This window comes from Aquarana catesbeiana, linkage group LG04, assembly GCF_042186555.1.
Source record: "Aquarana catesbeiana isolate 2022-GZ linkage group LG04, ASM4218655v1, whole genome shotgun sequence".
Taxonomy (NCBI): Eukaryota; Metazoa; Chordata; class Amphibia; order Anura; family Ranidae; genus Aquarana; species Aquarana catesbeiana.
In genome coordinates, this window is record NC_133327.1 from 268,428,011 (window position 1) to 268,444,716 (window position 16,706).

The 16,706-nt window shown below is 43.7% G+C and overlaps 1 protein-coding gene across 20 annotated transcripts in view; it reads right to left on the bottom strand.

Moving 5' to 3' along the window:
* The window catches only part of DIS3L2 (DIS3 like 3'-5' exoribonuclease 2), a 1,051,599-nt gene that overhangs the window by 1,019,663 nt on the left and 15,230 nt on the right, over positions 1 to 16,706 (bottom strand). For 9 of the 20 annotated variants that reach the window (XM_073626503.1, XM_073626498.1, XM_073626485.1 and 6 more), the window contains exon 2: positions 1,917 to 1,973. The exons of 3 other annotated variants lie outside the window; for them this stretch is intronic. Coding sequence is in view for 4 of the 17 variants with exons in the window: in XM_073626489.1 (XP_073482590.1) it covers positions 1,917 to 1,973 (57 nt within the window). In the remaining 13 variants the exon portion in view is untranslated. Of the gene's footprint in view, positions 1 to 1,910; positions 1,974 to 16,706 lie in introns of all 20 variants that reach the window. 8 more of the 20 variants (XM_073626502.1, XM_073626497.1, XM_073626481.1 and 5 more) reach the window with 1 other exon arrangement.

Sequence of the window (16,706 nt, forward strand, 5' to 3'; positions counted from 1 at the left end):
CATGGTATTGATCACATGTTTATCGCGTGTTTTATGTTTTTCAATTAACAAGATAGTATCACACAAGTATCACACAGTCACTTTATAGATCTTCAAGTTAATTTGACTAAGAGATATCAGCACTGACATTTTATATATATTTATACATTTTCACTTATTTATGTACCATATTTTTTCAAATGGATTAGCGCAGCACCATATTGCCATTGATTAATCTATAGGGGCAGGGTGTACCCTATCCAGTGTAGGCGGCTTTTCCTAGTTTATATTTTCTATATTCTTTCCCTCTCTCCACACATGGTAGCGCAGGAATAATTTTTTATTGATGAATTCCCTATATTGCAAGGGACTGGAACACTCCTCCTCAGCCTGAAAGACTGGCATATGTTTTAACTTTCCAGCGATAGGGAGGGAAGGATTTCCTCATTCTCAAGGCTAGCTGACCCTAACCACCAAGATAGGGAATTCCTTTTTTGACTGGATGGGCACATAAGTAGATTGAGAAAAAGAATGTTGGCTCGTTCCAAGTGTGTGGAATTCTAAAAAACTACTTGTCGAAACGACTAAAAATAGGGGTTCCCAGTCTATTTGTCCCCCATGACAATCTACTTGTCCTGATATAAAAATAAATAAAGTAAAGGAAGGGGGTGAGGTTATTAGGCAGAGGTGCTTTTAAAACAAAAATAAAATGTGCTTCACTACGACTTAACATCTCTCTCTCTCTCTTCATTCCTTCCTTCAGGTCACCCTCGGACACAAGCACTTGGATGCTTAGTACAAGTGCATACTGAACAGGCACATGAAGCGCTGGTGTTCACTCCGTTCGACCCCGTTCACATCTGGGCGTTTCGGGATTGAGGCAGAATCTCAAAACGCATTACAATTGCAAAATGCAGGTGTAATCCACATGCTCAGCAGAGAGATCGCCCATTGAGCAAGTGGATCCCGCCACAGAGACATCCATGTGAAAGGGGCCCAAGAGTTCGAAGAGGGCAGTAGCAGTTTAGCACTTTGTGTACTTTATGTCTGGGAATACCACCAAGTTTTAGTCTCTGCGTTTGACTGAAATAGGAAATACAGGTACAAAAAAAAAAATTTTTTAAATTCAATATTACTATTAAGACTATCAACTACTAAGAACTAGCCTGGGTGAGGACAGCGCTGAATCCCTGGACAGGTGTTTATTAAAGCGGGATTCCAGCCTGAAAAAAAAAAAAAAAAAAAAAAAAAAAAAAAGTGTAAAAGTCAGCAGCTACAAACACTGTAGCTGCTGACTTTGTACTTACCTGTCCTGGGTGCCCACGATGCAAGTCACCTGAGGCTCCCGTCACCGCCATCCTAGGTAAGGGAAACAAGTATTGGAGCCTTGCGGCTTCACTGCCAGTTTCCTACTGTGCACGCGCAAGCGGGGCTTCGCGGTGTTCTGGGAACACACAGTTTGCAGAAGACAACAGGGCCGCTCACCGAGGAGAAGAACACGCCACGGAATAGGAAGAGGCAGATTAGGAAGACTGCCTAGCAACAAGGGTTTAGGCAAGCTTAAAAAAAAAAAAATTACCAAATTTTTTTTTTTTAGGATTTCTAGTGATCTTTTTTTTCAGGGTGGCCCTCAATTTTAAAAATGAGCAGCTACAGGATATGGAGTTGCTGACCACCCCCCCCCCCCAAGTGCAGACTCCATTTATAACAATGCATAGACAGATACAATTCCAAAAAATCCTTGGGACTCTAAACCATAAGAAAAAGAACAGGTGAATACAAAAGGCCTAGAATAAATCCATAAAAATCTGAAAAAGCCAAATTACAGAGTCAAAGCAGAATGAAAGGCGTTTGTGAAAATCAGAAGGTTAAACTCCTGCAGGAGATTAGGGTCTCCAAAAAAATATGAAAAAATGGAAATTGAAAGTTACCTTCACCTTGTAAATTTTTCCAGAAATCCTTTAAAACTGTAAATGCAGGGCTGGCTTTTCCTCCTGTAAAGAGCCCAAAAGCATAAAATCATTTACATGGACCACCCCCTCCATTCATGCAAGAAACCCCAATTATACCAAAATAAAAGGACAGGCAGAAACTCAGGGACAAGTCCTGAAGAATTTACAAGGTCAAACTAATGCTGGGTACACAATATTTTGTTCAACCAGTAAACGCTGCATCAACACAAGCAATGTTTATGCAGTGATCTCTCCTGCTGTATGCTTACATTCTGACAGACGGGACCCACTGCTTATAGACATTGGCTGCAAACGCTGATCTGATGCTGTCCCTTTGACAAAAGCAGTTTGTTAGACCAGCTTCTGTTGGACGGACAGCTGTATACACCAACAAAAAAAAAAAAATGAAATAAAATAAATAAATCCGCTGCTTACTGCTGAACCACCCGATTTTCGGGCCAGTGTATACTTTGCTTAAGTTATCTTTCAGGACAGCAAAATTTTAGTTCATTTTAAAACCTACCGTACATACTCGAGTACAAGTTGACCCGAATATAAGCCAAGGCACTTAATTTTACCACAAAAAAAAAAAAAAAAAAAAAAAGGGAAAACTTCTTGACTAGAGTATAGGCCTAGGGTGAGAAATGCTACTGTAAGTGGAAAAGAGGGTCAACAATGCCCATTTGCAGCCATATGTCCCCCGAACTTCAAACTCGGTAGTTAAGGGTTCCTAGATGCCCCCTAGCTGCAGCCAAAATTTGGGGTCTCTGGACCCAAAGGGTCCTGAAATGACATTGCTGCAGATGGACACGGTTGACCAACGTTGGGGCCCTGTATCTCGGGGGTACTAGGAACCCCAAATTGGTGTGCAAACCCAGTGGAGATAGACATTTTAAGAACAGAACGTTTTAAGAACAGACTTTGAGGCCCCGTATCTCGGGGCCACTTGATGCTAGGAACCCCAGCTTTGGATATGTTGTAGTGCTAGTTCCACTGGGTTCGCACACCAAATTTGGGGTTCCTAGATTACACAGATGCAAGTCTTCAGCCGCCCAGGATGCACAGGTGTTCTATACAGGTAGCCTGCTGAAATCAATGATTTCATGGCACATCACAGAGTGCCTGGATCAAGACTGTTTAAATCCATGCACTGGACCCACACTTCAGGATATGCAGGAAGATTTGTGCAGCCAGCCACCTGCACACTTCCATATCTTGGGCAACCAAAGATGGCTCTTTGACCGGTACAGCTGTGTGAATAAAGCCCCAAGATAACATGGCCAAAACTGCCTCAACTCTGGCCAAGATGGCTAGTTGGCAAAACATGACATGAAATTACAAACTGCAGGACATAAAACCCCCTGGGTATACCTCTAAAAAAAGTTTCTTTCTAAACTTTGGCAGGCAATTGTCAGGCCTCACGCACAGGTTTTTTTTTACAGCCGCTTTTAGCAGAGTCAGACTTTTGCAGCTTAAAAATGCCTCTGTTCTATGGGTCCATGCACACAGGCGTTTATTATTTTTATAAAAAAAAAAAAAAAAAAAACACCCCAGGGCCAGCATGTGCTGAGGACTAGCGTTAGAGCTGTAAAAACAGCGACACTGGTAAAAGCTGCTTAATGCTGGATACAGCTACATTAAGCCTCAGCAAGCGTTTTTTTAAATGTCAAAATCAATGGTTCCCTATGAAAACCCATTGATTTGAATAGAAAGTGCACAAGTCGGATCACGATGACCCAATTTGTGGTGCGGCTTGTGCGCCAAGGATCTTGAGGGGGAACCATCACCAAAATGGAACACATCCCCCCCACAACAAAACTGGCATCCTACCACCTCCCCCAGGGCAAGGGCCTCTTTCTGACAACCCTGGCCAGTGATTGCCGGGGTCTGCAGGCGGGGGGGCTTATCAGAATCTGGAAGCCCCCCTTTAACTGGGGCCCCAGATCTCAGCCCCCCCCCCCACCCTATGTGAACGAGTATGGGGTACATTGAACCCCCACCCATTCACCCCAAAAAAATGTCAAATATAAATACTGTACACGTTTTAGATAAAGCAATTAAAGCAGCTCCGGCATCCCTTCTCCCTGCGTCTACTCCCTCTGTTCTTCCTCCAATGTTTAACACTCTTTAGCACTGTAATGCTGGGTCCACTGTGTACCATTACTAATATAGCCATGTGGCGGGCCACCTGGTGATGTAATATGGAAACCCCACCCCTTGTGACATCACCCCAGGTGGTCTATTCAAAATCAATGGTTCCCTATGAGTCCATTGATTTGAATAGAGGCAGAGAGGCCTCTAAAAGCTAGCGTGGCTAAATCATGCATTAACGCCAATGCAAAACGCTACTAAAAGCAAGTTTTTACAGCCGCCTTTTCTTGGCATCGCAGCTTGTTTTTTCTAACTCCCTATGTGCATGAGGCCTCAAAGTGATGGGAAAAAAAAAAAAAAAAAAAAAAAAAAAAAAACTGCCTTTAACCGGTTCCCGACCGACTCCTGTAGATATATGTCGGCAGAATGGCACGGCTGCGCAAAGTAACGTACCCGTACGTTACTTTAAAATTTGCCGCCGTGTGCGCGCCTGCCTCGATCTCCTTGAGTCGGGTCGCGGGTCCTGCGGACTTGATCGCCGCGGACATACCCGCGATCGCCTCAAGGAGAGAACGAATGAAGAGATGCCGTTGTAAACAGCATCTCCCCCCGTTCTGCCTAGTGACACTCAATCTCTGCTCACTGTCATCGGAGCAGAGATCAGTGACGTCACACACACTGCCCATCCCCCTGACAGTTAGAATCACTCCCCTAGGACATACTTAACCCCTCCCCCCCCCCTAGTGGTTAAACCCTTCACTGCCAGTGTCATTTACACAGGAATCAGTGCTTTTTTATAGCACTGATTGCTGTATAAAATGACAATGGTCCCAAAAATGTCCGATGTGTCCGCCATGTCGCAGTCACACAAAAAAAAAAAAAAAGCTGATCGCCGCCAAAACTAGTAAAAAAATAAAAAAATAAAAATGCCATAAAACTATCCCCTATTTTGTAAACGCTATAACTTTTGCGCAAAGCAATCAAATGCTTATTGTGATTTTACCAAAAATATGTAGAAGACGACGTATCGGCCTAAACTGAGGAAAAAAAAATGTTTAATATAGTTTTTGGGGATATAGCAAAAAGTAAAAAATGCGTTTTTCCAAAATTGTCGCTCTTATTTTGTTTATAGCACAAAAAATAAAAAAAAAATAAAAATTGCAGAGGTGATCAAATACCACCAAAAGAAAGCTCTATTTGTGGGGGGGAATGTCAATTTTGTTTCGGAGCCACATCGCACGACTGCGCAATTGTCAGTTGAAGCGGGGGTCCACCTATCTATCTTTTTTTTTTTTTAGTTCATTCACAAACTTTTCTTCTCAGCATTACATACTCACATATTGTGTCATATGTCCGCCTGTGTCAGATTTCGTCGGAAAGAATAAATTATTCACTGCAGGCGGTTTCCATCTTCATTGTGGGCATTTGAAGCCCACAAGCATTTATTTCCTGGATGTGGTGAATGCTGTGCTCCCAGCATTCACTGCTCGTTCCCACACATGCTCAGTGGCGTCCTGGGAAGCCTGAGACTAGCTCCCAGGAGTCTGGGAGAGACTAGAAACACGCCTACTCCCACAGGAGGAGAACCAGGAAGTGCAAAGAAGAATAGAAAAATAAAAAGGTAATTACAGCGATTTAAATTTTTTTTAATGACATGTCAGCATCTAGGCAAGGAAGAGAATACATACAGATATTGTTCAAAATTTGGGTGGAACCCCGCTTTAAAGCGACGCAGTGCCGAATCGCAAAAAGTGCTCTGGTCAGGAAGGGGGTAAATCCTTCCGGGGCTGAAGTGGTTAACAAGTCATACTTGCCCATTTTGTGGTTTTGCTCCTAGTCTTCCCGGTTACCCGTGGACACTCCTGGCCCCTTCCTCCTGAAAAGTGCCCCCACAGCAAGCTCCCAAGCCACTGCTTGGCCCTACCCCATCCTCTGAGTTACTGGCTGTGATTGACAATAGCAATGGCTCCCTCTGCTATCTCAGCCAGTGAGGAGAGAGAAAAGGACCCAATGAGCTGCTGCTCTCGTGCACATCGCTGGATCGAGATGGAGCTGGCGTAAGTAAAAAAGGTGGGGGGGGCTGAAAACAGATTTTTTTTTTTACCTTCATGAATAGCAGGTAGAAAATCTCTACAACCAACATCAGTGATACTATGCCACTTGTGCGCCATTGGGGAGATTTACTTCCTGTTCTATTCTAAAGTTAACAGCAGCAAAACAAGTTTTGACAAAAAAAAACAAAAAAAAACCCACAACCCTATAGTCAACTCAATCGATATGACACAAAAGGGAAGTGGATTTTGATCAAAAGATAAGTGCAGGTCATAGATCACTCCAGGGTATCAGTTTGCATGGTGGAAACAATGATCGGTCAATATAAGAAGTCATGAAAAAGCACCTTAGAGTTGCCGATCAGTGCAACATGATAGAACGTTACATCCTGGCCAAGTTTGTGGAAATGCAATCTAAAAAGCATCCAAGTTGATTGAAAGGAAAAACATGGTTGTTTATCTGAATTGCACATCCACCTAATAAAATCCAAGTGTGAATGGCCACCATTAGTCAATCACTTGAGCAGGTGTTCCAATTTGAAGATCTTATCTGTGTCCCTTTTAAGAGATTTCCCTTTATTTCCTGCCCTGTATAAACAGGAAGTTAGATTCTCTCAATGAGCCCCCATTCACACCAAACGCAGATATGAAATCACGCTACTTCAGCACAATTTCATGTGTGGCTTGCAGACATCTGTGATTTCATTATTATACGTAATTTATATAGCGCCAACAGTTTACGCAGAGCTTTACAATGTATAGGGGGACAACACAATTACAGTGCAATACAAAAAGGTACAGGTATTTCATGTACAGATGTCACTGCAAGTCACATGAAATCACCAAGGTAGTGCAGGAAATATTTTTCAAATTACGCTGTTTCAAAATTACACCCATTAACGACTTTAACCACTTCAGCCCCGGAAGGATTTACCCCCTTCCAGACCAGAGCACTTTTTACAATTTGGCACTGCGTCGCTTTAACTGCTAAATGAGCAGTCATGCAATGCTGTACCCAAACAAAATTTGCGTCCTTTTCTTCCCACAAATAGAGCTTTTTGATGGTATTTGTTGACCTCTGCGGTTTTTATTTTTTGCGCTATAAACAGAAAAAGAACAAAAATTTTGAAAAAAAAATTTCTATTTTTTGTTATAAAAAAAAAAAAAACCAATAAACTCAATTTTAGTCATACATTTAGGCCAAAATGTATTCAGCCACATGTCTTGTAAAAAAAAAAAAAATAAAATAAAAAAAGTCAATAAGCGTATATTTATTGGTTTGCACAAAAGTTATTGCGTCTACAAACTAGGGTACATTTTCTGGAATTTACACAGCTTTTAGTTTATGACTGCCTGTCATTTCTTGAGGTGCTAAAATGGCAGGCGGTACAAAACCCCCCCAAATGACCCCATTTTGGAAAGTAGACAACCCAAGGAAATTGAGAGTGACATGTTGAGCCCATTGAATATTAATTTTTATTGTCCCAAGTGATTAAAAAAAAAAAAAAAAATAATTACAAAAAGTTGTCACTAAATGATATATTGCTCACACAAGCCATGGGCATATGTGGAATTGCACCCCAAAATATATTCAGCTGCTTCTCCTGAGTACGGGGATACCACATGTGTGGGACTTTTTGGGAGCCTAGCCGCGTACGGGGCCTCGAAAACCAATCACCGCCTTCAGGATTTCTAAGGGTGTAAATTTTTGATTTCACTCTTCACTGCCTATCACAGTTTTGGAGGCCATGGAATGCCCAGATGGCACAACCCCCCCAAATGACCCCATTTTGGAAAGTAGACACCCCAAGCTATTTGCTGAGAGGCATGGTGAGTATTTTGCTGCTCTCATTTGTTTTTGAAAATGAAGACAGACAAGAAAAAAAAAAAAAAATTCTCAAAACTTTGTGACAAAAAGTGAGGTCTGCAAAATACTCACTAAACCTCTCAGCAAATAGCTTGGGGTGTCTTTCCAAAATGGGGTCATTTGGGGGGGTTTTGTGCCACCTGGGCATTCCATGGCCTCCGAAACTGATAGGCAGTGAAGAGTGAAATCAAAAATTTACGCCCTTAGAAAGCCTGAAGGCAGTGCTTGATTTTCGGGGTCCCGTACGCGGCTAGGCTCCCAAAAAGTCTCACACATGTGGTATCCCCGTAATCAGGAGAAGCAACAGAATTTAATTTTGGGGTGTAATTTCACATATTCCATGGCATGTTTGAGCAATATATCATTTAGTGACAACTTTCTGCAAAAAAAATAAAAAAAAAAATTTGTCTTTCCCGCAACTTGTGTCACAATATAAAAAAATATTCCATGGACTCGACATGCCTCTCAGCAAATAGATTGGGGTGTCTACTTTCCAAAATGGGGTCGTTTGGGGGGTTTTGAACTGTCCTGGCATTTTATGCACAACATTTAGAAGCTTATGTCACACATCACCCACTCTTCTAACCACTTGAAGACAAAGCCCTTTCTGACACTTTGTTTACATGAAAAAAATTTTTTTGCAAGAAAATTTACTTTGAACCCCCAAACATATATTTTTTAAAGCAAATGCCATACAGATTAAAATGGTGGGTGTTTCATTTTTTTCACACAGTATTTGCGCATTGATTTTTCAAACGCATTTTTTGGGGAAAAAAAAAAAAAAAAAAAAACTTTTTTAAATTTTAATGCACTAAAACACACTATATTGCCCAAATGTTTGATGAAATAAAATGATCTTAGGCCGAGTACATGGATACCAAACATGACATGCTTTAAAATTGCGCACAAACGTGCAGTGGCAACAAAATAAATACATTTTTAAAAGCCTTTACAGGTTACCACTTTAGATTTACAGAGGTCTACTGCTAAAATTACTGCACTCGATCTGACCTTCGCGGTGATACCTCACATGCATGGTGCAATTGCTGTTTACATTTGACACCAGACCGACGCGTGCGTTCACTTTAGCGCGAGAGCAGGGGGGACAGGGGTGTTTTTTTTTTTTTTTTTTTTCCCTTCTCTTTATTATTTTTTGGCTTTTTTATCTTATTTTTAAACGGTTCCTTTCATTTTTTTTTTAAATCATTTATTGTTCTCTGGGAATGTAAATATCCCCTATGATAGCAATAGGTAGTGACAGGTACTCTTGAAAAAATTGGGGTCTATTAGACTCTAGATCTCTCCTCTGCCCTCAAAGCATCTGACCACACCAAGATCGGTGTGATAAAATGCTTTCCCAATGGCGCTGTTTACATCCGGTGAAATCTAAGTCATAAAATGCTCGTAGCTTCCGGTTTCTTAGGCCATAGAAATGTTTGGAGCCACTCTGGTCTCTGATCAGCTCTATGGTCAGCTGGCTGAATCACCGGCTGCATTCTCAGGTTACCTGTTGAGACAGGAGAGCCAGAGAAAAACACGGAAGACGGTGGGGGGGGCATTCCCTCCCACTGCTTGTAAAAGCAGTCTAGAGGATAATTAGCCGCTAGGATTGCTCTTACATGAAAGCCGACCGCTGGCTGAAAAGAATGATACCAAGATGATACCTAAACCTGCAGGCATCATTCTGGTATAACCACTCAAAGTTGTGAATGGCGTACCTGAAGACAAAAAAAATGGTTAACAATAAAGCACAGTAAACGGTAAAGTTTAAAAAAATTGCATACCTGAAAAGCAAACATGATAAAACATAACAAAACATTGCAGAATAGAATACAGTAAAAAAGCAGAATAGAGAGAATAGAGAGAGAATAAAACGACAACTATTTTTTTTATTTTATAGATTTGTTTTTTTTTTTTTTTTTACACTTTTGTAACCAACTTTTATAACTGTAACCGGTTCCAGGTTCAGGTCTCAAAATGCGACGGCATCTTGGGAGACCCTGTGAAAGCGTGCCTAGTCTGTGCAATGCTGTACCCTACGCTAATACTCAGCTAGTGCATGGTAGCGTTCAAAACATTCACCAATGCATAGACCAGGATTGTCAGGACAGGGGGGAAAATAATAGCGGGTGTCACGCCTATATCCGCGCTTGCTGCAGACACGACATCTTTTTTGGAGGGGTTCGTTGGGTAGGGGTACTCGGGAGGACATAAAGAAAATGCCTCTCATGCAGCCGACTGCATTTGGTTGGGGATGTGAATGGGGGAAGTACGGGTGCTGCAGAAGTGGTGGGTTCCCAATTAGGATTGGCGAATGCAGCAGGAAGGGCACTATGGGCATGACAGGCCTGTTTGTCTTCTTGGTGGCAGCGGGACACTACTTGTGCTTGCCACCTCACCAGCTTGAACTGCACTTATGGGACTCGCCACGTCACCAAGTGTTACTGTAGTGCTGGTTTGACTACGACCGGGGTGTACTAGGCCGCTGGTGCTTGCCAGTTCACCAAAACGCTACCAAAAAAAACTGTTAGCGATCACAGGGATCAGGCCTGCGAATGCTGCAGTTATGCGTTTAGTGTTTTGTAAGTTACAGTGATCGATCGATACTGCACTTGGGTGAGCTGGGCCGCTCGGAGGGGCAAAACGCAGGTGCTAGCAGGTATCTGGGCTGATCCCGCTAACACTGCATTTTTGGGAACCCTAAACTGCTGGGGACGCTAGTATAGATCTGATCGGATCAGATATTGATCCGTTCAGATACTATACCACTAAGGGAGGCGTATGCTGCGTGCATGGGTGTTAGCGGTACTGGCACTAACCTGACTCTGCTTGGGGCGACGCATATCACCGCCGGGCAATCAGGGGGCTAAACCTTTATTCGGTAATAAACGGCGGGTGCCCTGACACTATAAAAAAATAAGCGAACTAACCAGTGTCACCCTTAATGGTTATACGGTGATCAGTGGTAAAAGGGTTAACTAGGGGGCAATCAAGGGGTTAAAACCTTTACTAGGTAGTATATGGGGGTCCCTGTCGCTATAAAACACTGACGGCGAACCTAAATATTTACCTCCCTAATTAGTGTCACCAGTGACACTAATACAGCGATCAGAAAATTGATTGCTTAGTGACACTGGCGATGGGGGGTGATCAAGGGGGCACCCTAGACCTAAAGGGGGCTAACACTAACTGTCACAAACTGACACCATGCAGTAATCAGAAAAAATAAAAAAAACTGCTTGGTGTCAGTGTGACTGGGGGGGGGGGGGGGGGGGATCAGGGGGTGTAAAGTGTGCCTGGCATGTTCTACTGTATGTGTTGTGCACTCACATTACAGTCTTCTCTCCTCAGAACGGAAACTGCGAGGAGAGATGACATCACATCCTCTGCCTCTATGCACTACACAGAGGCAGGGGAAGATTCCGATTGGCTGGGAGCGATCGCGAGGGGGGGGGGCACGAATGGATGGCCTCCCCCTCATCTGATCGCTGCCAGACCAAAGCCAACCGCCTTGGGCACCAGGGGGGTGGGGGGGGGTGGGGGTGTCCGATTGGACCCCCCGCCGGCGGGAAGGCAATCACGTACAGGTACGTGATTTTGCCTGTCCGTGCCATTCTGCCGATGTATATCGTCGTTAGGCGGTCGGCAAGTGGTTAATACCAGGCACTTTTAACCCCTTCCTGCCCAGGCCAATTTTCAGCACTGTCACACTTTGAATGACAACTGCGCAATGACTGTTTACAAAAAAAAGTTATTTTTTCACACAAATATACCTCTTTTGGTGGTACTTAATTCACCACTGGGTTTTTTTTTCCTGCAAAAAAAAAAAAAAAAAAAACACCCACAGGACGTAAAGGCAGATAGCTATACTGAGATTCTACAGGAGCCTGACCCTGCACCCGCAATCTAATGATCACAAGTGCAATGCAGGTTCCAGAAAGAAAAAATTTGTTGCACAATTTACCTGTAAAATAATGTGCTTTTTATACAGGCGCAATGCTAGGATTTTTCTAAAGGGCAGGCTTCAGTGCTGTTATTCTGGCAGCAATCCCCTGTGAGCCACTAATCTGGAACAGGTCAGAAGATTTTTGTTCCAGATCAATGACTCACCAAGCATGTGATACCAGTACCAAGATGATACCCCCAGAAGCCTGCACCCCTTAAAATGGACCTTCAGTCATTTTTTTCAGCCTTACACCTATTAAACCTTCTGCCCTAGTTTTAACTTTGGATAGTAAAAAACTTTCTGCCAGTAAATAACTTATACAGCCCACTTCTGTTTGTCTGGTAAAAAGCCTAGGCTTATGACATGCACAGCTCTTACTCTGAGGCATAAGAGGGCCAATGAGAGTTGCAGAGCTGGAGGTGTGCCTCTAAATTCAGGAAGTGAACAGGCAGCAGCTTCAGCTGCCCAGTTAAAATGGGTGCAGTCAGACTCGGAGGAGGATTTCTGCAGCATTTTTGGCAAGTACAGAATCTTAGTATATATAAAATATGCAAAGTGGTTGGCGGAAAGCTTCAGTTTGGCAAAGATTTTTTTTTTTACCAATTATGTGAACAGACTGCAGTTCCTCTTTAAAGTATCTCAAGTTTTACTTTTGAATAGAGCAGAGGGTCAATCCTGACATGTTTTTATTGCAGTCTGTATCCACTTGGGGAAGATACATCCCTGACTGTACTGGTGAATATTGTCACCAAGAGGAGTAATCCAAATATTGTGCTACTATGTAACAACTATGTAACTATGTATTGTGCCCAAAATAGGAGCTAGTTATCCCCATTTGGAAGAGTTTCCCCTAAGGAGGAGTTCTCACTTTGGGAAGAGTTTACACTTCCTAGTAGTGTCTATGGTAGAGGAAGTGAAATCTCCCGAGCAGGACACAACAAAACCTGACAGGGTTTATAATATACAATGTGTTAACTTTCCACACACACAGCTTCACATTATACAGTGTATAAACACCTGCTGGTGTGAATGGGCCCATAAAGCAGAAAAAACCCTCCTATCCTTTACAGCAGTGGTGGTCAATTTTCTTGATATGAGGGGCCCAAAGTGCAGACCTCAACATCACCAAAGGGCTGCATATAAAATTCAGTTAATAGTCAGACTCAGAGCCCACAGAAAACATACAAGAGGGGGTCAGAGACTGCAGATATGCTGCATGAGACTGGGAACTTGCTATAGGAGTCATTGGAGACATGAGATGACAGCTTACAAAAAGACCTAGGCCCCTTTCACATGACAAGTCCACTTGGATCTGCCTGTCAATTTTCAAGCGGATCTGAGCAGGCCATCCATTGACTCCTAAGGGGAGACAGGTGTCAGCGGAGATGGACCCGTCATCCACCGGCTCAGCGGAGGAGATCAATGGAGCAATCTCCTGCTGAGCTGGCGGACTCCCATTCATGGATCTTCCTTGTGTGAATGAGGCCTTAAACACCCATAACGAAACACGTGTTGCCTGCCATATGTGACCCCCAGGCTGCAGGTTGGCTTCACAGCCAAGAAAACTGCCATCTTAGCCTCTGCAGTTGCCATTATGCTGCACATGTGATAAGCTACAAGACATTTGATCGCTTGACAGCTCATTTGAGAGAAAAGGCAACTGACAGTTACCATTCATGGCACTCCTTGACCATAATTGTTTCAGCAAACATAAAACAGGTTTAGTTCCACTTTAACCACTTAAGGACCGGAAGGATCTACCCACTTCCTGACCAGGCCATTGTTTGGCATACGGCACTGCGTCTCTTTAACTGACAATTGCAAGGTCATGCGCTGCTGAACCCAAATAAAATTGACAGTCTTTTCCCCACAAAGCTTTCTTTTGGTGGTATTTGACCGCCTATGCGGTTTTTATTTTTTGCGCAAAAAAAAAAAAAAAAAAAAAAAAAAAAAAAAAAACACGTTTACTCTGCCATAATATATCTCCAAAAAAAAAAAAAAATGACCAGTTATACTTACCGGTAACATTGTTTCTAGGAAGTCTTCCAGGATGGCACCCTGAGAGATGACTGGTCCCACCTGACAAGAAACACCTGTGCTCCTCAGTTGTGAAAAAGTATTGACCCACACCAGTGTGCAAGAGTGAAACCTCAAAACTCCATACAATACCAACATACCAAATGAGCGTGTCGGAAGTAGGCCTGTCACCCTAGAAGACTTCCCAGAAAAACAGTTACCGGTAAGTGTAACTGGTCATTTTCTCAAGTCGTCTTCCAGAACGGCACCCTGAGAGAAGAGCAAGTGACTCAGGCCTACCTTCGGGAGGGACAACAGCTTGTAGGAACTTCCTACCAAACGCCAGACCCTGAGGTTACAGCAACTCTACCCTGTAGTGTCTCAGGAAGGCACTCTGGTTTGTCCATGTAGATGCGCTGCATATTTGCTTCACCGAGGATCTGGCCCTTTCTGTTTAAGAGGTCACCAGAGACTGACTGGAATGTGCTTTAGGGTCATTCGGGGCTGTTCTACCAGCCTGATCATAGACTAATATAATAGTCTGCTTGATCCATCTTGCTATGGATGCTTTAGACACTTGCTGACCCTCCTTCTGACCAAAACAATTACCGTATTTGCGTATAACATGCACTTTTTTCCCCCCCTTAAAATATCCCTGCTGTCTGAGGGAAGAGGAGCGAGCGCCGCTGAATTACATAGAGCCGTGATCTCCTCCGCATTGGGCCACTGTTTTGTCTATCATATGAGCAGGACCAGGAGGCGTGGCTGTGAGTGACAGAGCGCCGGGTACACAGGAGATCGCGGCTCTAATTCAGTAGCACACGCTCCTCTTCCCTCTAAACAGCAGGGATAATCCAACACTGGCGAGGCTGCAATGATGGGAAAGGTTAGGCTGCAGATGGGCACTTCCCTCCTAAAATTGGGTTGCGTTTCATACACCGATAAATACGGTAACTAATATATGCCTGGACCTTCTAAACTCTTACCTTATCTAAATAACCCGACAATGTCTGACATCTAAACAATGATAGGAACTCTCTCGTTCTGAGGATTGGTGCAAAAAGGAGGAAGGACAATCTCTTGAGCTCTGTAGAACTTTGAGGCTACCTTCGGGAGATACAGGGGGTCCTGCCCAAGTACAACCCTGTCAAATAGAAAACGGCTCTTATTGACAGCCTGAATGTCGCTTATCCTCCTGGCTTTTGTAACTGCCAGCAGGAAGGCTGTCTATAGGGTAAGCAACTTAAGAGGAATAAGAGCCAAGTGCTCAAAACGGTGCCCTGGTTAGGGCTTACAAGACTAAAGTAAAACCCAAAGCTGAAACTTGCTCATCTGCACCGGGGACAGCATCTCTGGCTGACAAGAACCTTTTAATCAGGGGGTCTTTTTTTTTTTTTTTTTTTTTTGGAAAAAAAAAAAAAAACCAGGACAAGGCTGCGACTTGAACCTCAAGCATCTTGGTCACCAGCCCCTGATCTGCACCATCCTGGAGAAAGTCCAGGGTGGCAGGGATCTCTTGTTGGGAAGTCCCCTTCGTCTGGCACCAGCGTGAGAAGACTCTCCAGACTTTTACGTAAATACGCCTGGTAACCAGCTTCCTACTCAAAAGGGTGTTGATTACTCTGTCAGCACACCCCCCTTGTCGCAGGCTCTCCCTTTCATAAGCCAAGCCATCAGCCTGAAAAAGCCGAAATCTGGGTGGCAGACTTAGCCCTGAAGAAGGTCCTGCCAGTCCAGAAGGCTCTGAGGGGGAGCTATGGACCAATCTCCCAGGAAAGGGAACCAGGTCCTCTTGGGCCACCATGGGGCATTCAGAATCAGTCTGCCCTCTGAGAAACTTAGCTTCTGCAGTATCCTCAGGATCAGAACTAAGGGGGAAAGGCATATGCCAAGCAGGTGGATAAAGGACAATCTGCAACTCCATATATGCCAAGCAGAAGTCCCAAACTTGGGCCAGTGCATCAGAGACAGAAAGACACACAAAGACACGCACACACACACACAGAAAGAGAGAGAGACAGACAGAGAGAGACAGACAGACAGACAGACAGACAGAGAGAGACAGACAGACAGACAGACAGACAGAGAGAGACAGACAGACAGACAGACAGAAAGAGAGAGACAGACAGACAGAAAGAGAGAGACAGACAGACAGACAGACAGAGAGAGACAGACAGACAGACAGACAGACAGACAGACAGAGAGAGACAGACAGACAGACAGACAGAGAGAGACAGACAGACAGACAGACAGAGAGAGACAGACAGACAGACAGAAAGAGAGAGACAGACAGACAGAAAGAGAGAGACAGACAGACAGAAAGAGAGAGACAGACAGACAGAAAGAGAGAGACAGACAGACAGAAAGAGAGAGACAGACAGACAGAAAGAGAGAGACAGACAGACAGAAAGAGAGAGACAGACAGACAGAAAGAGAGAGACAGACAGACAGAAAGAGAGAGACAGACAGACAGAAAGAGAGAGACAGACAGACAGAAAGAGAGAGACAGACAGACAGAAAGAGAGAGACAGACAGACAGAAAGAGAGAGACAGACAGACAGAAAGAGAGAGACAGACAGACAGAAAGAGAGAGACAGACAGACAGAAAGAGAGAGACAGACAGACAGAAAGAGAGAGACAGACAGACAGAAAGAGAGAGACAGACAGACAGAAAGAGAGAGACAGACAGACAGAAAGAGAGAGACAGACAGACAGAAAGAGAGAGACAGACAGACAGAAAGAGAGAGAGACAGACAGACAGAAAGAGAGAGAGACAGACAGACAGAAAGAGAGAGAGACAGACA